Source organism: Strigops habroptila, chromosome 2, assembly GCF_004027225.2.
Source record: "Strigops habroptila isolate Jane chromosome 2, bStrHab1.2.pri, whole genome shotgun sequence".
Classification (NCBI taxonomy): Eukaryota; Metazoa; Chordata; class Aves; order Psittaciformes; family Psittacidae; genus Strigops; species Strigops habroptila.
Genome location: NC_044278.2, coordinates 61,993,538 through 62,017,327, shown reverse-complemented (window position 1 = coordinate 62,017,327; position 23,790 = coordinate 61,993,538). Strand labels below are relative to the sequence as shown.

The window sequence follows — 23,790 nt, the reverse complement described above, 5'->3', positions numbered from 1 at the left end:
GCTGCAAAGTCTTGAGGGAGTATTTTCACCTCGAGGCCACAGCAGCTGAAGGGTGAAATCTCAAGGCAGTGGGCTCTACAGGGGCGCCTCATAGAGACAAACCTTCTCCTCAGAACTGCGGTGAAGAGCCCCAGCCCCAGAATAAATTAATCGTGGGGTGGGCTGCAGAGAAACGTCTCGGAATGAAGTTATTGGGGGGGGGGGGGGCGGACCCTGCCGCGCTCCCGGAACGATGCGCTCGGGGCGCTGTTCCTCGGAGGGAGCGAAGGGAAGCAGGAAGGGAAGGACGGGGGGCGGGTTTGAGCGCGGCACCGGCGGGCAGGGCGGCTGGCCGGGCGGGAGGCGGAGCGGGAGGGCAGCTCGCAGCGCGGCGGGCTCGGCGCCTGGGCCGCCCCACCTCGGCTTCCGCCGGGCCCCCGCGGGAGGATGAACCTGGAGCGGCTGAGGAAGCGGGTGCGGCAGTACATCGACCAGGTGAGGCGGCGAGGAGATGCTGGGGAAGGGGCGGCTGGCGTTCCCTCCGCGGGGAGGGATAATCAAGCGCCAGCCTCTGCAGCCGCCGAGAGGGGGGTAATTTTGGAGTGATGCCCCGTTTCCCCTGGCAGGGGAGGGAGCGGGGCCGGGAGCGGAGCGCGGTGGGCCGGAAGCGGTCTCGGCTGGGGGCTGGGGCGGGTGGCTCATTCCGGCGGGGGGATGTGTGCGGTCCATGGCTCTTCCTCGTTGGCAGGCGGAGGAAAGCCCGCTATGAAAGCGGCAGCGCCGCTGTGTAGCGAAGGCGCGTTTGCGGGATCCCTCCCTGGCGGGCTGTGCAGGTCGGGCCATGCTTACCTGGCTATTACAGCTGTCCATCGTAATGGAGATGCCCTGCGACGCTGCAGACTGCTATTAGAAGGGCAGGGTTGTTTTCATTTGCTGATGGATTCAGCACTTATGTTGCTGCAGGGCAAACAAACAAACAAAAACACAACCGGAAATATGCATTAATAAATTAGATTAAGCATAGCATGAAGCAGCGCTGCTCTGTTTCTAGTTCAGAGAGTTGGTACTGGCATCTCTAATGAGAGAAATCCATCCCTTCAGTTAGCACAGACATTTGTGTGTGTGCGGCCAGCAAGTCTGACTGAAAGATTGATTGGAGACCTAAGTTAATTTGGTGTATTTTATTGTTCTGTTTGATTTAGGGTTTGATTGATTGTTTAATTCATTTGAATTAAACTACTTAAGCAAGCTGCTGTGCTAGGCAGCTGCATAGACACTTGTGCAGTTCTGGGGAAGGGGCATCAGGAGAACAGGAGAACAGGGGGCTGCTGCTTTGTGTAATATGAACATAGTCTGTTTACAGTACTGTAAAACTGCTCAACAGAAGCCATATAGTGCCTTGTGGGCCTGGATTATGCCTTCCTTTTGTGGCGGTGAGAGAGTAATTTAAACCTTAGTTTGCTTTGGATTTTTTGTGGATTTCTTTTTTTGGGGGGGGGGGGGGGGAGTGCAGATTGAAACTACATTATTCTCCTGGCAAATTCACTCTTAATCCCCATCGCTAGGGAACGTGGGAACGCAGGATAAAAGAGATCGCTTAGGTCATGGAGTGTAATGCTTTGTGAGTACTAGAATACCATCAGTGTGCATTTTGGAAAGTCTGCCAAACTGCTACTCCAAAAGCATAAAACAATCTCTAAGATTGTAAGCAAACTCCACAACTGTAACGTTGTGGGGAAAGAGCAGAAGCGATCCAGGCTCTCCTAGTGTTGCAAGTCCTTGCAGTCGCAGGGTATCTGTTAAATGTCCAGCAGCTCCTGGGAAGCATGTTATACCCCATAGCATGGAGAAGGATAAAAAAAAACGACAGAAGCCCCCTGCCAATCTTCTCAGAGAATACTCCTAGCCAACTCTATGAGGTTTTGCCTAGCACGCCAAATCTGATGGCAACCTTAGCTGAGTTAGTGGGATATACCTGCAAACTCTGCTTCTGTTGGATCTCTAGTTGCCACCAGTCTTCTCTATTTCACCCACTTCTGAACTTCAGAGTTCCCAGAGAAATTGTGTATCCAAGAATAAGGGGAAATTCACCCAGGGACTTTGATTTGTGTGAGGTGAAAGCATCTTGACTGGCGAATGAAAATATCTTAATCAGAGATGGTGCTGCTGAAGTTTCCTGGAGTAATTCGTGTCCTTTTTTATATATAGTATTCTCTTTTTTAAAACATGTAGCATTTATTTTATCTGGAAGGGAAAGATTCTTACTTTTTCAGTGATAGCACATTGACTAATGATCTGTTGCCATACTTACGTAGCACATACCTTTTGGCCAAAGGTATCTGCATTTTATTGAAAATAAATAATCCCACCTCAAATTACTTTTTGATATCCTTTAGAAGTTACAGAACTGGACCTTTTAAACTATCTTTTGAACTTCTGAAGATCTCAAATGTGAATCGCCATTCATTAGTGACTGCATGCATAACATAAATGTGAATGATGTACAGCGTATTTCAAAATAATCCAGGAAAGCTAACTCTAAATAAATACTAATTATCTCTATCATGCTTTTACAGCAGCAGTATCAAAGTGCCCTGTTTTGGGCAGACAAAGTAGCTTCACTGTCTCATGGTAAGTAGTTGCTTTTTACATTGGTTTTGATTAACTTCTTTCTGACAGTGTTCTTTTTTGGTGGGTTTTTTTTAAGCTGTTTGTCTAAATATTGAAGTTTTGAGTCTTTTCTATGTGAGTGCTTTTCTATGATCCTTGGAATGCCATTTTTCCCAATAGAGCAGGGCCAGTCTTCCGTCCCTTTTGAACTCTGTGTTAAGATTAATGTTTGGCCAAACCTTAGGGTTTGGCTACCTTAAGAAACAAAGAAAGAACCCCCAGAGCTACAAGTGGCAATGGTGGTTTCCTACAGGAGTCACTGTTGCTCTGGGTGACAAGTGGAATGCAGATTTACAGAGTGAGTTGATGCCAGTAGCCTATGTCTGCCTACTGCCATGGTCCATTTACACTTTAAATGATTCTAGGGGTTCGATCCCACAAAAGCTTTGGTTGCCGTTAAAGTAAGAGCATACTAAACTGTGCTTCTGCAATCGTAACTTCAAGCTGCAGAAGCCTAGTGCTTTTGCTTTTGCTGTTAGGTTCTCACTGATATTTTTTGAGAGACAGTTCTAGGTTGTTTTTTTGTGCCCTATATCCAAGGGCAGGGTAACCCACAGCAGCTGCTTTTTTTTACATCTGTATCACTGTTGTCTCCTTTTCATGACAAACTTCTAGTATGAGGTTCTTTGTATTCACTGTCCAGTGCAATCACTATCCCATTTCTTTAAAGTTAAAATCTGATTATTTTTTCATTTTAATCTCTCACTGATAGATATTATACGTTGTTCATACATATATATATACACACACACACCAAAAAAACCCCAAACTTTGTAACTCAATAGAATGCTAGAACAGGGGAAGAATACTTTCCTAGTGAAGCAAAAGTGAGTATTTTGTATGTTTAAAGATATATTATAAATTAAAGATTTATAATTTGTTCTTTTATTTTAGAGGAACCACAAGATATCTACTGGTTGGCCCAATGTCTTTACTTGACAGCTCAGTATCATAGGGCAGCACATGCCCTTCGATCGCGTAAGTTGGATAAGGTAAGCTATTTTAGTCAAAGACTTGCTACTCTTATTCTACTTTTAAACCTCTTTTGCTAACTACAGTGACTAATTCACCATCAAAGAATAAGGTTTATGGGAAGAGTAATTTAAAAACATGTATGATGTAGTTTATCTGAATGAAGTACAGCCCAGTGTTCAATTGGCCAGATTGAAACTGTTGTCCCCAGATAGGGTCACAAAAAAGAGATGGGGTCCAAGAATGTAACTGCAGCAGGTATGGGAAGGTGGAGTATCACTTCAGGTATAGTTGTTTAAATTGTCCTTCAGCTCTGCTAATGAGTGGTGAAGGCAAGAGTGAAGGAAGTGACCTTTGAGAGTTTAATAGTAAAGTGTTACAGACTTAGTTGTTTTGGTCAGGAAGGATTTTTGGAGGTGAAAGGGATGTAGAAGCCATAAAACTGAAAAAGGAGAGAGCAAAATGGAATTTAGCAGTGTAAGTAAACATGTTCTTTATAACTAATACATATGAAACTTCTCTTTCAGTTATATGAAGCATGTCGCTACCTTGCAGCTAGGTGTCATGTGAGTACACGTTTTAACCACTGCTGGAAACAAATTAAACTAAATAAAAGATGCATCTTGGGAAGATTAGGTGCCTGTATTCACTGGAAAGACAGGTTTAAATTTTATGACAGTTAATTTCATTATTAAACCTTCAGTATGGTCACTGGACTACCCGTCGTAGTACTATTCTGAAAAAATCCAACTGACCTTTTTTCCAGGAAAGAAAATACTCCTCTAATATTTTGTGAGGAAAGACCATGAACCATTTTTGTCTCATGTCTTCATGTTTACATTTTTAATTGCTTGGACCAGAGGAGATGTGATTTATGGTTGTATAAATGCAGTTAGCAGCTTTATACTTCTATAGAAAACGTGATACTTCAATAGTAAAATGAGTTCTTTCACAGGACAACTGAATCAATTGGTAGATTAAATATAGATATTTTAAATAGAATTATGTGCTGCATGTAGAATAAGATGATTGTATTAACTATTTTTAGAAGCCTGTCTGCTTCTGTAATTGCAGAATAGTGAACAGTAGATTTTTCTGTAGGTGTTAATCTTATTACTTTCTGCGTATTATAAATAACTAGTAAAGTAGTTGACTGCAGTTGTGAAGTGACACATGTCCGAATAAGAACATGCACGCGTTACAAACCCGCTGATGAGCACTGGTTGTTATAATCTGTGCCGTTGAAATGTGACACTGTGTCTATTGGTGCTTTATGTACAGATGTTTCAAATCCCAACCTTGTTTTTTCCATGCACGTGTTTGGCTAGTATGCTGCAAAAGAGCATCAACAGGCCCTGGATATTCTTGATATGGAAGAGCCAATTAACAAAAGGCTTTTTGAAAAGTGCTTGAAGGATGAAAGTGGATTGAAAGACTCTACCACAGACTGGGAGATGTCACAGTCCTCTGTAAGTGACATTTTTCAACAACTTACTGAGAAACAAAATGTGTGAAGTCAGAAAGTGATTTTACAGCTGTATGAATCTGCAACTCTGTGTTTAAGCTTTCTTTTTTGGGTAACATGATTTAAAAAAATGCTGAATTGTTCTCTTTTCAGTCAGAAGTCATGTGGTAGCTTGCCCATATGAAAAAAGCTTGGTTTGCAAAGATGAAGGGTGCTTTGCAACGATTTCCACCAAATTATTTGCAGACACTTTGCAGGAATTTCATGATCTAGCATTGGTTTTTAGAGTCTGTAAGCTCTATGCTGCAATTTCACTCTTGATAATGTAAATTAACATTTCTTTCAATTGGGCTGCAGGTTCTGAGATGATAAAGCAAGTTTTCTTCTCCTCCAGTTATTTTTAATTAAATAGTTCCTTAAGTGTTGTTCTCAGTGGGACATTTTTTGATCACACTTGAAAATTACGTGACATGAAGGTGAGGTTTTTGCAGCTCAATGAAAGAATTCTCCATAGGCGCGCAGTTAAAAGGGATCAGTACCATGTATAGGCTGAAGAGTCTGTGAAGAGTCTTTGGAGTTATGAGCTGAATTTTATTAGCTGAAACTATAGTGAAGGTGATTGACAGATGCCATTTTACCTGTAAGACTGAAGTAGCAAAATGGGTTAAATCATCCATGTGAACTGATTTTGAATGCCAGTATTAATGGGCTTAAGGGAGAAGTGGATTAAACAGTTACTGTGGTGCACCTTAATGGGAACATTTAAGGTACAACTGCAAGCAAAGGAAGAAGTCTTCAGATTTGGCTATTCATTCTTGGTACTCTGGCCCAGGTGTTTGGGTGGCTGATTATTGAACTAATCTGGGAATCTATTTTGGCTGCAGAAACCCAGCCAAAAACCCCAACTTCGTCAGCCCTTACCTTCACACATGCTTGTGATAATGTAGCTCACTAAAGTGAGGATGAGTTTGGTTTGCCAAAGGAGAAAACTACTGAAGTGGGTACTGCTACAAGAAATTTCAGATCTCTTTAGGACTGTAGCTTTTTCAATCTTGATTAGTCTGCACAGACACTAATTCCAGTAGGAATGACTGCTGTCTGAGCTGCTAACGATATTACCACTTCAGCAGCCCCCTGGGGTTGATTAGTCATTAATGCAGCTATCCTGTTTCTGATGTGTGGGTTCCTGAGGGAGTTGGTCTGTCTAGTTAGTCTAATGATACAGATACCTAATGTGTTAACTTTCTCCAAGTAACTCCTGTGGTCTTCTGACTGATGTGAACACACATCTAGGGAGTTTTGAAAGATCATAGTTATTAGACATCATAACACAAATTTAACTGTGGTAATAATGATCATTCACTACTTTTATTTCTAAAGCATTTATGTCTTGGATTGAAAAGAAGGATGTATTTTTCTGCTCAGAGTAATTGCGTCCATTGATTTGGCCTTATTCATCTGTACTGCAGTCATTCTTGTCTTGCATGAAACACGTGGTTTCACAGTCAACAAAGACGTGAATCACCTTTGGAAGTGACTATTTCCCCATATTGAGTATGAAGAGAATTTACTCTAATTAGCTTACAACTCAATATCAGAGAGCTGGATGCCGGAAGTAGAAAAGATCTGTCCTGCTTACTTCAAGCATGTGTTTGTTTGGCAGTAGATAACCTGGCAGAGCATTCATTTGACTTTTTGAGATAGTAGAGACAATATTTTATGTAAAGACAGCACTAGAAAACCAGGTTCTGTCATACATGAAATGCTTTTTACTTTTCAGGGAGCCCATTTGATTTGTGCTCAAAACCAAATTACAAACATTGATTCAGTCTTTGACCTCCAGCCCTGCTTTTCCACCAGATCAAGAGCTCTATATGCCTTTTGCGAGGGAAGATCTATGATGCTTTGGATAACAGAACCCTAGCAACATACAGCTACAAAGAGGCCTTGAAGCTTGATGTTTACTGCTTTGAAGCATTTGATCTTTTAACATCGCACCATATGCTGACGGCACAAGAAGGTCTGGATAGCAGTATTTCTCAAATACAAGTAAAATTTAGCTGCTTTCTCAATATGCCTTTTTCCTGGATAATAATTAAAGCAATACTATAAGTAACAGGCTTTAAAATGTTCAGAATAGAAAATGTACGAAATGAGTGAAAATCATAATCCACTCAAATTTACATTTGAACTGTATTTTCCAGTCTTGCAGTGCTAAGAATGAAAAGAAACAAAGTAACCCAGCTGTCCTGTTTGTTAGCTCTGGAAGCTCCCATGCTCTCTGCCCAGCCTAAACATTTTTCCTGTGTTCTCAATTTCAGAGGCTTTGAAATCACAAAACCCTACTGGTGTTTGCTTAATTTTAGTAGGCAGTGGTTAGTATAGCATTCCGAGTGATAACATTTGGAATGTAGAGTAAATTAAAAATAGTGGTGTGTTAGAGCCATCTTAATTAACATAAAAAGTGCGGAAGGAAAAACTAAGAATTAAATAGTTTATTTCCATAATTACTAGTATTATCTGGTTTAGTGTATCTGTACTGTAATCTTCCTTGATTCAGGATGAGCATCAAAATTATTTGCATCTCTAAGTCCTTAAAATGTTGGATCTTGCTATTTCTTCTGTAATATGATCACTTAAATTTCTTTTTTAATTCCACAGAAAAAGAACTTCTTGAATCTCTACCTCTTAGTAGACAATGTACAGAAGAAGAACAAGAACTGCTTCACTTTTTATTTGAGAATAAATTGAAAAAGGTAAACCCCAAACTAACTGAAAAGCTGGAGATTGAAAGTCTTGACTTCAGGTGTAAATTTTCTTGGATTCAGTTTATTCTGAACACTGGAATAAATAAGGGCTTTGTAGTTTTGGTTACTTCAGAATTTATGATGCAGTAGATATCACTTTATGGGGGTAGTATAACAGTTCTGTGTACTTATTTTCTGGTATGGTGACAACTTGAAATTCTGATTTTTAGCTTTATTTCTTGAAAAACTTCTAAGTGAGGAAAAAGAACATCAATAAGGTAGGCAAAGTGTCAGATACCCAAAAATACTAGGATATACCAACATTATTCCAGACTACGTTTTTCCAAAGATAATGAGAGCACTGAAAGTCAGCTATATATTGCTCGGTATTCATTTCTACAGCCTACACTTATACTACTGACAATGGAAAGCATCTTTCATGTTCTAAATGAACTTTCAAGTACATTATAAAGAAACATTACCCAAAAAATTTAGTTTTATGTTTCAGTTTAAAACTAAGAATTTTAAGAAGCTTAATACTTCTTAAATATTTTTCTAGAATTACAAATGCTAATACTTATATACCCTCTGATTTTAGATTGGTGGTTGTTTCACATGTTGTTTCTTATGTCTTTCAGTATAATAAACCCAGTGAAACGCTGATTCCTGAATCAGTAGACGGTCTTCAGGAAAACCTGGATGTGGTAGTATCCTTAGCTGAAAGACATTATTATAACTGTGACTTCAAAATGTGTTACAAGCTTACTTCAGTGTAAGTATACAAAGCAACTTTGAGGGTTTTCTTCTCATATGGTGAAGTATAATAATTAGGCCTGGATTTACAGTGAATATCATTGTTCTATGCACTGATATACATTGCAATTTGATAGAAAGATTTAAGGAAGTTAAAATGTGTAGTTTGTGTCTGGCAAGACGCATTATTTTTGTGGTATGTAGCAGAAGTATCCAAACTAAAAGTCCAGTTAATCAGCAGTGTGCTGCACTTCCCTTCATCCATCCTTACTCTTGTACTTTGATTTCTGTGTTCTCTCTACCTACTTCTTCTTTGGTCTTCAGAGTGAAGAGGTTTGGATCAGTTGGTTAGTTAGGAAGTACAATTTCTCTGGCTGATTAAAAGTTACGTTCATTTTAATATGCCACTTTTTGTGTCTCAGTTGTTACGTAGCCCAGGTATACACTGCTGCTTGGTTGCCAGATGGGTCAGAACAACAACATGGATTGCTTCTCAACTACTGTAAATCTGAACATATGGTTGTGGAGCTGTTTTTTCTGCTGGCCTGACAACTACCTTTTTAAGAAAACTGTATTTTTGTTAAGTAATGCATAGTCTCAGAATATTAGTATAATAAAATGGAAGGGGGTTTTGGTTGTTTTTATTTTTAATAGTACAGCTTTTTCTTAGTTGAAACAAGTCATAACTACATAGAATATCCCATGGAGCCCAGTACAGGCAAGATTTTTGGGAAGGCTGTAGAGAATGCTGACTCTCAGGGTGAGTTTAAACATCTCAGTAAAATCATGATCCTGTTGAAATAAATTACTCCAATTAAGTAAATAAAATTATACTATTATATTTTTGTTTCTGAAACTTAAATGCCACACCTTGTCTAGCAGAAAGCGGCAGGAGTTAATGTCTCCTAAGGAGAAGGCTATCCTAGATGCCAGAGCTTGGAAATGAGAGTCTGAGAAGTCCATATAACTTCAAAGTTTTAGACTCCTTTCAAGAGAGGATTTAATATACTTGTTTATATGTTCTTTGATACTTTTCATTTGAAGTACTTTGAACTATTAAAAATGTCAACTAAACTTTTAACTGTTCCAAGGTGTACTTCTTGGAGAATAGAGTCGTAATGTTGTACCTCTGATTTAAGAGATTGTTCAGGAGTTCAAGACATCTGGTTTTTTCTGCTTAGTTCACCAAATGCTTACAGGAAAGGCACATGCCTACATGCCATGTCCTGCAGACTGTCTTGTCTTCCATTTCTGAATGCCACAGGAAATAAAAAATTAAAACTGAGCTAAATACGTTTCCTAAGGCATACTGCTTAGTGTTAAGCTCAGAAAGTTGAGGACTACTGCTTGAAAGTTTCTGTCAAATGCATGGAAAAGATAAAGTGACCTGCAAAAAAATGTGCATTGTATTCTGTTTTTCCAATTGTGTATTCAGCTTGCCAGAGATTTCTGTTACTCTCTTTTGTTAAGCTATAGTAATAGTTATTTTTCTGGTCTCAAGATAGCTTTTATTATGCTGTTAATAGTTACTTTCTAGTCACAAAGAGTTTCCCAGTGCCTGAAGTGGTAGTTAACTGGACCATTACATACTATAAAAGCAGCTTGCTTATAACACATTACAATTTTGGAAATGTGCATTGCAGATTTTTTATTTATTTTTTTATTTTTTAGAGTAATGGAAAAAGATCCTTTCCATGCAAATTGTTTACCTGTGCATATAGGGACGCTTGTGGAGCTTAACAAAGCAAATGGTAAGAAACACAACATTTAATATGGGTCAAAAGAAAATTGTAAAGATTCAATTTTAAAAAATAATTAAGGATGCCAAGAAACTCCCTTAGATACCATTTTAAAAATTGCATCTATTTTAATTCCTACCTGCAGTTTCAGGAGAACAGTGGTACCTGGAAAAGAAGGGCGTTTCAGAGCTGTTTGGGGGGGAGAAGTAGTGCAAAGAGTCTTTATTCATTAATGATTGAGTGCTATCTCTTACGCACTGGGCTATGTAGCCAGTTAGTTAGTGAGCTACACTGCTTCATATTGTAGAATGGTTCGGGTTAGAAGGGACCCAACTCCCTGCCATGGGCAGGGACACCTTCTACTAGAGCAGGTTGCTCCAAGTCCCATCTAACCTGGCCTTGAACACTGCCAGGGATGGGGCAGCCACAGCTTCTCTGGGCAACGGAGAATTTTTGCTGTTTGATTTCTGGTTTGAGGTGATCTTCACGGAGTATCTAGGTGTACTTTTTCTGCTCAGCAATAAAATACATCAATTAAAACTAGAAGGACCTTTTCAGCAGTGTGTATGCTTAGGTAGGTATGCTTATTCCATATTAGAAAAAAATCTAGATTGTTGTTGTGAAGGCCTCTTTTTAGTTCAAATAAGTTAGTAATCATGCAGCATCTTTGTTGGAATTAAAAGAATAGCTTACTTGCAGCTGGGATGGCTTTTTCTCATTTCAGAATGCATAAAATCATCCAAATCACGTGAGGAGCTTGAATGTCTTTAAAACCAATTGGAAAATAGAGCAAAGGAGCTCATATGATTTACAGTCTCTTAAAGGATGGTGCATTGTATGTACGCAAATAGGTCATTAGGTATAGCAGTACTTCTCAATGTTTAGCAAATGTACTTTTCGGTTACAGTTAACTACATCTGAAAATGTGGCCAGTACTGTTTTTTTTCTTTTAAGCCTACCTTGAGAATCATTTTGTAAATAAGTTGGTATTTTGTAAACCAGTTTTCATATTTGATTTTTTCTGAAGCCAAGAATTTATGCAAAGCACTCCAGGACAAATTCATCAATTTAAGAACACTGTACTCTGAAGAAATAGAAATTTTATCATAGAATCATAGAATACCAGGTTGGAAGGGACCCCAATGATCATCTGGTCCAACCTTTCTTGGCAAAAGCACAGCGTAGACAGGATGTCCCAGCACCCTGTCCAGACAAATCTCAGAAGTGTCCAGTATTGGGAAATCTACCACTTTTCCTGGGGCGATTATTCCAATGGTTGATTGTTCCCATTGTAAAAAACTTTTCCTCTTGTGTCCAGCTGTAATCTCCTAAGGAGTAACTTGTAGTCACTGCCCCTCCTCTTTTTCCATGTGACTCCTTGTAAGAAGGAAGCCTCCATATTATTTCTAGCCACCCTCTGAATACTGGAACATGGTGGTAATGTCTCCCCTGAGCCTTCTTTTCTCAAGGCTGAGCAGACCCACTTCTCTCAGCCTTTCCTCATGGCAGGCTTCCCAGACCTTTGGTCATCTTTTTGGCCCTTCTCTGGACCCCCTCCGCCCTGTCCACCTCTTTTTTTGCATAGTGGGGACCAAAACTGAGCATGGTATTCCAGGTGTGGCCTGACAAGCACTGACAGGGACAATGACATCTTTATCTCTGCTGATTGAAGCCCTTGTTGATGTAACCCAGCTTCCCATTGGCTTTCTTTGCCACAGGAGCACACTGTTCAGTAATATTGAGCTTGCTGGCCACCAGGACCCTGAGGTCCCTTTCACAAAGCTTCTTGCTAGCCAGGTAGATCCGAGCCTGTGCCGCACTCCTGCATTGTGTTTACGTAGGTGCAAGATGTTACATTTGTTCTTGTTGAACTTCATAAGGTTCTTGTTAGCCTGCTTTTCCAACCTACGCAGGCCTTCCTGCAGGATGACTCTCCCTTCCAAAGTGTCCACTTCCCCAGTTGGTTTGGTATCATCGGCAAACTTCATCCAGTTCAGTGAAGACACTGAACAGTGTTCAGCCCACTATTAATCCCTGGAGGACCCCACTAGTGACTAGTTTGAAAAGGAGCTATTTGCCACCACCTTCTGGGTGCAGCCTGTCAGCCAGTTCCTCACCTACCACACAGACCACTTGTCAAGACCGTGACACGTCACGGCTTCCAGGCAGAGGCTGTGGGAAACTGTATCGAAAGCCTTGGAGAAATCCAGGTAGACAGTGTCCACTGCTTGTCCTGCATCATCTGAGCAGGTTACTTTGTCATAGAAGGCAGTCAGGTTTGTCAAGCACAATTTGCTTCTGGTGAATCCGTGCTGGCTTTTCCCGGTCATGTGCTTCATTTGTCTTGTGATAGCCCCCAGGAGGATTCACTCCATAACCTTCCCAGGGACTGAAGTAAGACTGTACCATAATGCTATTTCCTTTGAAATTGCATAGGCAACAGAATTGTAATCCTGCATCTGATTGCTTCTGCTGTTCCTGCAAAATCTGTAGTTATTCTAATAACTAGAGTTAATATTTTAATTAGAAAAGTACTCATGGAGAATTATTGCAAACAATATAATAATTTATTTGCTTTTGTCCTACATTCAGCATATTAATGTACAGGATTGTGCTTCGAAACTGATCTAGCCAGTATGTTAGACCTTTCGAATGTAGGAAGTTCAATAGTGTTTTGTCTGGACAAGATACATGCAAGTGTAATACTACATGCATTTATTTGAATATATGTTCATGAGCTAAGCTGTTGTGGAATTCTTGAGGGGTGGGATGTATAGCTGCTTATTTATGTGCTGTGAAGACTGATGGGGTTGGTTTGTTTGGTTTTAGTTAATCGCAAAACTGAATCTATTTTGAGGCAGCTTGAAGCATTACCATGCAACAGAAAACATTTTTGTTCACTTACGTATTAATAACATTAGATGTTCAGGAGATTTTATATAGAAAGCTTAAGGGTTTGAAATATCTTCATGTTTTAGCACATTTTAATTTTCTTTTCTTTTTTCCTCCCACTATGTAGAGCTTTTCTATCTTTCTCACAAACTGGTGGACTTGTACCCAAATAATCCTGTAAGTTGTTCTAAGCTTTCATTGCCAGGTAGCTTTTTCTAGGTGAAAGCAGATAAAAGTTGTAATGCAACTGTCAGTTTGAGCCACAAAATTCAATATCTGTTTCTGGGTGGAGGTAGTAAAAAGGGTTTACTGCTTTTATTTTCTATGCATTGGAATTTTCTTTTATGAAGGGTTTTTATCTAAAACAAAGTACATGTAAAATATACTCAATGTGAAGTACTCACTTTGAATAATAATTTAAAACAAATGCCACAGAATTCCATAAATGTCTGTGGCTCTCTGGGCAAACTTTTCCAATGTTTAATCACCTTCGTGGTGAAAATTGTTTTCCTTTTACTCAGTCTGAATTTTCAGGGTTGCAACTTGTACCCATTGCCTCCCATCCTATCACTGCACCTTGGAGAAGAGTCTGCCTCTGCTGTCTGTGTTCCCTCCCATTAGATAATTGAAGACAGCAATAAGCTTTCCACTTAGGGCTCTCTTCATGAGGCTGAACAAACCCGGTTAGAGATGCACATGCCAACAGTTTTAGCTTGTCTATAATATCAAATAATTTGAAGAGCTTACTCTGATTTCAGTGAAAATGTTCCTAACTTCTAATTATAATCTGTTCCTCTGGTTTGCGTCACTTATGGTGATGTTTCACTAAAATCAGTGTGATATATCTAATACTCTATTTTGATTTTAATGCATAGGTGTCGTGGTTTGCAGTAGGATGCTACTACCTCATGGTTGGCCACAAAAATGAACATGCCAGAAGATATCTCAGGTAAATTTTATCTTTCTGTTTTTCCATAGTGAATCTGTTGCTCACTTGCTAAATAAATATTTCATGTTCACCACTGATTGAAAACTCATAAACAGTAGCCTCAATAAACTGGTGACTACTAAAATAGTTCCTTTGTTGATACCCTTTTCTTGATACAGTAATTTAGACCTCATCCATCTAGATACTTTTAAAATGACAGACCTATGTGGTATCTCTTTTGGCGGTCACCTTTCTGTTACGGGCAGGTGTAGTCCTGCGTTCGCTCGTGCTGTCAAGCTTACTACAGCTAGGTAATCAAGCCTCAGTTCTTAGTTTAAGGACACTCAGGCAGTCTCCCAGCTTCAGGTCTTAAAGGGAAGAATTAGATAGAACATTCTGACATTTGGCTGTCGTTCTTTTTGCGCAAGCAACCTTGGACTGGTTGGTCAGTCAGTCCAACACCCTTTCCTGTAGGTCTTCTGTATGTGATAGAAAATATTTATATATTTATATCTATATGATAGAATATATTTATTTTGAAACGTATAGCTAGAAATGCTTTTTATAATTTGCCCAATTCACTTATTATATTGTTGTTCCTGTTCACTACTATCAAATAATTCCTGCTGTCCATGAACAGCAACAGAAATAATACAGTGAATTCTTGAAAATACTTGATACTTTGAAGTGCTAAATAGTTTGAACTTTTAAAATTAACTTTGTTTACCACTGGTCATAACAGAAGATTATTTTAATAGATACCTGTGTGGCCTATCATTGCTATGTAAATAGTCATCTGGAGCAGATGAAGTTTAATTTCAGATGTGTTTGCTTGTGACTTGCTCTTGTTTTTAGCAAAGCTACTACACTTGAGCGAACCTACGGGCCTGCGTGGATAGCTTATGGACATTCATTTGCAGTTGAGAGTGAGCATGACCAAGCAATGGCTGCGTACTTCACAGCTGCACAGCTTATGAAAGGGTATGTCAAAAATGTCATATTCAGGAATATAAAAATTAATCTGTAAATAGTGTAGAATATTCATCTATATCCCTTCAAATAGTAGGAACACATTTTTAACAGTTACCTGGTAGAGAACAAAGGAGAAAAAAAACCCAAATAATTTCATCATCTACATTTAACTGCATTATTTGTGATTACTGTTGTGATTTTTGTAAATTCTAAAGTCAAGCTTTATATTCAAGTAATCTGTGTTCGACCTGAAAGTTCTCTGAAATTTGTGAATCATGTTTGTCACACCAGGTCATAAACTGCTGTATAGTAATATCTTGAACAGCTGTTTCATGCTGTGGAGGAGGTTGTAAAATGAGTCGCAGACTAATCATGGGCATGCTGCATATAAAACTACTGTATTTCATTGTAGTTAATGGTAAATGTAATCCCTTTAGTTACTACTTCTTCAATATTCTATTTGTAAATCAAATATATGAGGGAAACGCGTCAAAAAAACCGCTCAGAATTAACTTAAGCATTGAGAAAATGTGATTCCAGATGCACGTTACAATTATGTGTTGGAGTTCAAATTTTTAGTCAGAGTTAGTCAATAACTAACAAAGATGTAAAGTCTTAAATTGCCCCTTAGGTTAACAGTCCATTTAAAACAGCTTTTACTTGGATGTACATAAAGATATGCAAACACAGCATTTCTTTATAGTTTGTGATGCCATTCCTGATAAGCGGATGTTTGTTTTATTGTGGTTTGGTTTTTTGTTTGGTTTTTTTTTTTTAGGTGTCATTTGCCAATGCTCTATATTGGACTGGAATATGGTTTGACCAACAACTCAAAGTTAGCTGAAAGGTTTTTCAGCCAAGCTTTAAGTATTGCACCTGAAGATCCTTTTGTTATGCATGAAGTTGGAGTGGTTGCATTTCAAAATGGAGAGTAAGCTTGCAAAATACAATTAAATACAATCTTAAATACGGATTATCCTGAAGTGTAATGTGCCAATATATCTGCTAAAGTACTTACATTGAACTATAGTTTCTTTTGGTTCTCGAATGTTGTTTACCCTAAACCCTTGATTTCTACATTGTTATTTGTTGTTTAAGTTCTAATGAGGAAAAAATTTAATGCTTGAGGAACTTGCAGAGATTGATTACCAGTACCTCATACCTTCCAATACTTAAAGAGGCCTAAAAGAAATCTGGAGAGGGACTTTTTACAAGGGCATCTAGTGGCAGGACAAGGGGGAATGGCTTTAAAAGAGGACAGATTTATATTAGATATTAGGAAGAAGTTCTTTACTGTGAGGGTGGTGAGACACTGGCACAGGTTGCCCAGAGAAGCTGTGGCTGCCCCATCCCTGGCAGTGTTCAAGGCCAGGCTGGATGGGGCTTTGAGCAGCCTGGTCTGGTGGAAGGTGTCCCTGCCCGTGGCAGGGGGGTTGGAACTCGATGATATTTAAGGTCCCTTCCAACACATTCTATGATCATCATCTTGTGTGTGCCTTTCACTGTGTAGCTGCATGCCTTGAAAAGGCATCTATCATCTGTCTGCACACACAAGTGTGCAGTGAGACACATGCTATAAAATTTTGTACAGCAAAATGTTTTGTCAGCTCAGGAGATTCCAAATCTCCTGAAATATTCTGGGGAAAAAACCCTAACAGATCTAAGATGTGTTTAGTGAATATTCTCAGTTTGCTTCTGATTTGTAACTTTGTCTTGTTAGCTCTTAGGAGCACATGCACCGTATAGCCAAACGTAAATTAGTTTTTACATCTAATTTCACTCATATGACGAAATAATGTTAAAGAACTGTTCCTTGTAAAACAGTTTTCTTATGCCACTAATGAAAACTCTTCACTAATTTACTTTTCTTTCCTCCACCTCCTGAATTCTTAGCTGGAAAACTGCAGAAAAGTGGTTTCTTGATGCACTGGAAAAAATCAAAGCTATTGGAAATGAGGTATTTTTCCTAATAACATTCACATTCACAAATGTGTAAAACTCCAGGAAATTCTGCAATATCTTGTGACAAAATATGCTATGCTTATTTTAAGATAGAAGCAATAAAATATAAATTTGACTTTAAAAGTTGGACCATTTACTTGTAATGGAGTATGTTGGGGTTTTAGATGAGAACCATCGCGGTTTATCTTCAGTGCTACAGGAAAAGGCAAAAAATATGTTTCTATATGAAATTACAATAAATTAAGCATAACATTCAGTTACAGTCTGGGAAGCTGCAGTCACTTGAATTGCTCTTTTATTTTGCAGGTGACAGTGGATAAGTGGGAGCCTTTATTGAACAACTTAGGACATGTCTGCAGAAAACTCAAGTAAGCAGAGCATACTGAAGCTTCATTTACCTGGAATACTGCACAAATGTTTTGTCTAGGCTTGCTTCTCATTTATATCAAGATTATGTACCACATGAGAGCAGAGTAGAAGTATCCTATAGGAACAAGACTCCCTACATCAGCTTGTGAAGATAAATACGTTAATTGCTCCTTATATCCAGTTTACTACATGCATCTTAAAGTACTTAATGTAAAAGCCTTTCCTTAACAGTTGGTTATTATTAGGTAGAGCTTTTAGATCCTAGTATGGGTGTGAATTCTAACTGGCTGCTGTCCCAGGCCTGACATGCTTGAGTATGTCCACTGATTTAATTAACATAAAATGGGGTTTGTGCTGATTAATTGCTCGGTTCAGTGCCTGTGGGGTTTTTATTGAAGAAAAAGACTCAGTGACATTAACACAGCAAGAAAGTGTTACTTTATGGGTTGTGAGAACAGAACTGTGTCATATTTCCATTCAATGAAGAGAAAAAGAAAGTGCAAAGTGCATGCACAAGATCTAACAGTTTTAACATAGAGAACTGTTTTCTCTTTAATTACCTTAATCTGATTTTAGCCAGTGTTTTCTTTTGTTTAATCAGTACCATATCTTTCTTTTTAGTGTCATGGTTTTAATTGTCAAATTGGTGCATACTGTAATTTTTGTTTCAAAGCTCCTAATGAGAATGTGATTATGGTAGATACAAGTTGTATTTATGCTTTGGTAGTAATTGCTTTGTGTTGAGTTGCCAATTAGTCTTCATTTTCATTATGAAATACGGATGTATAATAGTTATTCCTTCTGCCAAGATCAAACAAAAGGCACTGCTGCTGGAATCTATTCATAAGTATAATTGCAGGGTTTTTTTTAAATACTCGTTTCAGTTATTATTCCTTTTGTCTTTTTTTTTTTTTTAATGTGCACAATAAGTTGGTAACTGCTTACATCACACTTAGGACAACTTGCATTGTGTTATTTGTTCAGGTTCAGAAACCCAGCCTAATGTATTTCCACATGATTGTAAAGCATCTTTCAAGCAAGATGGGAATTTAGGCAGCTGTACATGTGCTTTGAGAACTTAAAAAATTCTTTAGTAACTAATTTAGTAGTGTTCGTAATAAATTACATCATTATATGAAAAAACGCACTGGATATATGTCTACTCACTAGTATTCTGGGGTTGAAATTTGAAAGCAGCATATTAAAGTACAGTGGTAGTTAACTGGACAGGTAAATGACATTCGCATCATGAGAAAGGTTTGTGGTGCAAGCAAACAGTTGCATAATTTTTCTGCCTCAATTGTTACTTAATGCCCTCTGACAACTTCATGTGTTGCTGTTTGCATAATTTCATTCTAACTATAGACATTAAAATTTCTTCTGCATAGACAATTGCCATCTTTAACAAGTCAGAACTAGGATGTCAAATGTGTCAGTTTCTCAGAGTAATGCCATAATGTACACTTAATCCTCGCTTTATAAAATAACAAATGCAATAAGCAGTCTCATTAATGGATAATTTTCAAAGGAAGGGTGGCTGGTATTTGAAAGAATGAATGTGTATGTGTATGTGTAAACCTTTCTTCTGATAGAGACTAGCAAAATAGAAGTGATAGAAGTGCCAGTGTATGCAGCACGTAAGGGTTGTGAAATTTCTGCCCAGAGAGCTTTTCTCACTTTGCACAATGAGTGATTTAGTCTTGTATTGCTCCTCTGCTCCCCGGGGGAGGAAAATGAAAGCTACAGAAGGAAAGCTAATGTTACGATGAGCTGCATTAAACTTTTAAAGCAACTTACCATATCAAATTGCTAAGATCATCTCCAAATGGGGCCTGGCTGTAGGCAGCTGTTTTGCTCCACAAAGGGAACAATGATTTCTCAATTACACTGAGGAAGAAAACTGTCAATACCACAAGTCTTTAGTGCATTCTGTTATGTTCAGAGTATGAAGCAATGACTTTGAAGTTCTTGCAGGACTGTGTGCCACTGAGATAAGGAAAACACCAGTACAATACTAGAAAGACACCTTTCACTCTGCAGCTTACTAATATATCTTCTGTATTTAACCCTAACAGGAAATACGAAGAAGCACTGGAATACCATCGCCAGGCTCTAGTATTAATTCCTCAAAATGCTTCTACTTATTCTGCCATTGGCTACATACACAGTCTAATGGGCAATTTTGAAAGTGCCATCGACTATTTTCATACGGTATGTAACTGGTTTAAATTAAAGTGCTGGTCACAGATGCTGTTACTTACTGTTTCATAAAAATCTTCCTAAGTTTTCTACTGATGAAATAAAAACTGGCCACTTTCCTGGAAAACTTAGTACTTGGATCCTTCTTTGTTACAAATTAATTGAATATTATAATTGTCATATGCATTTTATGTGCATAAACTTTTCATGCAGCTGAAATAACTTTAAATACTTCCAACCTATGCCTCGAAGTAGAATTTTAAAGTGCAACATATGTTATACTTCATGGTTTGTGAATGATTCTCTCTCTGTACACATACGTATATACCCGGCCTTGAACACTTCCAGGGACATGGAATTGAGGCCAGGCTGGACAGGGCTTTGAGCAATCTGGTCTAGTAGAAGGTGTCCCTGCTGATGTCAGGGGCGTTGGAACTAGATGATTTTAAGGTCCTTTCCAACCCAAACCATTCTGTGATTCTGTGATTCGATATGTGTTTCTGGTTTTGTTTTTGTGCTTTGCTTGATTACTACTTCAGCCAGTTCACAGAACAATATTACTTTGTTTGTGCAATGTTTTGCTTTTACAGTGAAGGCACTGCTCTGATAGCATTGTTGAGCAACAAAACAACAAACTCAGCACCATTGTGGACTGAAGATGTAAATGGTGTTATCTGCTACTGAATACTTTCTGCTGTTTTTTTAATAGGCCCTTGGTCTTAGGAGAGATGACACATTTTCAGTCACAATGCTTGGACATTGCATAGAAATGTATATTGGTGATTCTGAAGCCTACATTGGTAAGTCTTTCACTTATGTGACTTTTAAAGTCATCAAGTCCTTTGAGAGGAGCCTTATTTTTAGTCAAGAAAGACTGTCTACCATTACCTAGTTAATTTACAAAGTAGAGTATGTTTTTGTTTGGTTGGGGGTTTTTTATTGCTTGGTTGGTTTTTTTTAATGGTTAATTGAGTCAGAATTTACCAGCAATTGCAGCTGACCACTGTTTTTTGTAAACATCACAACAGTAAATTTTTACCAGTATAAAGAAAGGAAGCACTTTACCATGGGAGGTGATGATGGGTTTCTTTTATAGAAAATACTGATTTGTGGCAGCTTAGAAACCAAAGAGGGGGGAAAAATGAAATAGAAATGTGGAGTTAGAAAATTGGAGCACTAATGCAAACACTGCTGTAAAGAGAGATGGGCAAGTCATTTTCACCATGTCAGCTCTGCTCTGTGGAGACAGAATAAATTCTTCTGCCTCCAAAAGTACAGCTTTACATGTGGTAAAAAAAAAAAAAAAGTGCTTCCTAACAGTAATATGTCATATTGCCACAGCTGGAAATATTCTTTGAAAGCTTTCTCTCCCCCCAAAAAACCTATTTCTGCTTCATTGAACATAGTGATTTATCTGTAATGAATGCAGCTGATGTCCTGTCAAGCATGTTAATGAGGCTGAAGCCAGTAAAAGCCATCTATTTGTGTGACCTATTGCTTTTCCTGCAGATTTTTTTGCATGATTGAACCATATGTTTCTTCTCAATATTATCAATATGTAGCCAGTTAACACACCTGGATGAACTGTGCAGCTGTGTGATATGTGTTAATGCAAACCGTGCTGTGTGCAACTTAAGTCAGCAAAAAAACCTCTTAGAGAATTGTGAAGTGAATTGGCAATTACTTCTCATAACAGAAATTTGAATCAGAGTTGTACCTCTTATATTGTGCTTTTTTCAGAAAGGGGGCTGCTGGATTTTTTCAGAACAGCTCTATCAGTTTCAGTCATTAAGCAGTGAGAGCTCCCTTTTGGTCTGAAAGCAGAAAATCAGTAGTTTCTGGATGATAGGTTCTTTGGCATACATTTTGGGGAATGCTCATTTAGAATAAACTAACGGTTTGACTGTTTTCCTAGGAACAGAGATCAAAGACAAATTAAGATGTTACGACTTTGATGTACACACAATGAAGACATTAAAGAACATAATTTCACCTCCCTGGGATTTCAGAGAATTCGACATAGAAAGACAAACTCTGGATGAAAGTGGCATAGTAACATTAGAGACATCACATCAAAGGAAAAGTACAGATACCAGCCGCCCACTGGAAGAAACATTTGAGATTGAAATGAATGAAAGTGACATGATGTTAGAAACATCAATGTCAGACCATAGCACGTGACCATAAATGCCGATACAGAGCTCATTTTGTCGAAATGTATGTTTGTTTTAGCATTTTTGTTATTTTGTGTTCTACTTTCAAGAATTTACTATTTTTATATGAATCCGAACTGCTACTCTGTACTTAACACCGGAGAAATAATGCTTGCCTTAAGGATGATTAAAAAGTATAGGTGATGGACTGTTTCTACAAAATTAATCATACAAGATGAAGTAAAAAATAAATTCACTTTTTTTTTTTAAACTGTTTACTGATCTGTCTGTCGTCAGTAAGACTGTGAAGGCTTAAAAATAGTACTTAAGACGGAACTGTTCACAATGTTGTTAAATTGAATAGCCAGTCTAATATAGTAATATTGTGGCTTCTGAGTTTTCATCCTGTCTGTGCAGAATGCATTCTCAGTAAATAAACAAAAATCCATGAAGTTTTATACATGCTACTTCATAAATATGTATTCACTTAAGGAGCAATTTCAATGGGTTTCCATCATTTGACTCTTAATTTGGCGTACATTAAACTGGTGACAAAGCATGTACTTTGTTATACTTTCTCCTAGTTATTAATTTCAATTATCTATTGTATAACTGAAAGATCACTTGAAAACTTTTTTTGGGAAGCTGACTAAACCACAAATACGAGTGGTGTTAAACATTAAGATCAGTCTTACAATTAGCATCATAAGAAAGTTGTAAGCCACAGTGTACTACCATAGGCACCACAGTCACTCTCTTCACACACAGCTGTTCTGGCAATGCAAAGGGTTAACTGAATAATACACATGCACTCTTTTTACAAGCCTCTGAAGTGTGGTACTTTTAAATGTCATTGGTTCACTGAAAAAATGAAGAAGGAAAACATATGCCTCTGAAACAGCAGCAGTGACTTGTCTATCTACTAAACAGGACAGGTCTGTCTGCTGCCTTAACATGAATGTTGAACGTATTCTGTGTCATTTTTTTCCCTTCTTGCCTTTTCCACGTATGTCACTGTGTGGGGCTTAAAATTAAAAACTTAATGCTACAAGCTGTCATAATATTTTCTTCCGTGACTTCCAGATAAGTATTGGCATTTAACGTTTAGATTTCTTGAAGTGAAGCAGGCCAGGCCTCAGTGTGAAGTACTTCAGAACTCAAGAACTAGCAATTTTTCTGTAGTCAAAGATTTTTTCATGAAAGACAAAAATTATTTGTTTTAGTCAGCAAAGTAAAATCATTGATCTAAAATGTAATTTCTACACTCTATCACAGCATATTTGCGTTAACATTTACATATGTATTTTCAGTTACACTTTTAGCATAACATGCATGTTTGGTTATTGTGATATAATTTTAGTCCACTTTATTGGGGCAAGGTATAAAAAACCCTGGCATACTAGTGCAATTCCTGGAACATTTCCTATACTTTTTTATGGCACTTTATGTAACTAAGAGGAGACAAGGGATGAAGGCAAGTACCTGTACTGAAGCGTTGCTGTCTGTTTAATTTCCAGCAGTCCATCTTTCTTAACGGTCCTGTTAACTTTAAGACGATGTTTACTTTTGCCATGAAGTAGGTATCAAAGGATGGCCTGAAATTGTAAACTTTGGAGTGTTTTGGGTTTTTTTTTAATTTTGTATGGAGTTTTGCATAAACTGGAAAATATAAACTACTGTTTTTCATCCCACTACATCTGTCTCGTGGCTCCTTGAGTTCTCAGTGCCCAGGTTCTGAATCCTACGGTTAGTAGAGACCACTTGGAAGAAATTGCTAGGTGGGAAGGCCTTCATTTATCCAAGGACTCTCATTAGCCAATCTGAGATAGCTGCTAGTGGACCAAAATGCTAATTTCCCTTTTTCCTGTTTTTGCCATCTTAGTTGCTTGCTGTGCTGACAGACTTATTTGCTGTGCCTATGTCTTCATTCTTTGACTCTCTTCCTGATAGTGCTCTCATGAATCCCCATCTGGATCACGGAGACTTCATT

At 38.3% G+C, this 23,790-nt stretch overlaps 1 protein-coding gene across 2 annotated transcripts; it reads left to right on the top strand.

The window, feature by feature from the left end:
* Positions 1-307: 307 nt before the first annotated feature.
* Positions 308-22,851, top strand: CDC16 (cell division cycle 16). 2 transcript variants are annotated; one of them, XM_030473774.1, is made up of 18 exons: positions 308-474; positions 2,556-2,610; positions 3,544-3,641; positions 4,149-4,187; positions 4,950-5,090; positions 6,947-7,106; positions 7,748-7,842; positions 8,472-8,605; positions 10,258-10,337; positions 13,345-13,394; positions 14,093-14,166; positions 15,001-15,126; positions 15,896-16,048; positions 17,011-17,074; positions 17,386-17,447; positions 19,524-19,659; positions 20,357-20,447; positions 21,563-22,851. In XM_030473774.1, the coding sequence occupies exons 1-18, from the start codon at positions 427-429 to the stop codon at positions 21,826-21,828; spliced, it is 1,872 nt and encodes a 623-aa protein (XP_030329634.1). In that variant the 5' UTR covers positions 308-426; the 3' UTR covers positions 21,829-22,851. The 2 variants fall into 2 exon arrangements, with proteins under 2 accessions (XP_030329634.1, XP_030329642.1); XM_030473782.1 differs by having other exon boundaries at positions 341-474; positions 2,559-2,610.
* Positions 22,852-23,790: the final 939 nt, after the last annotated feature.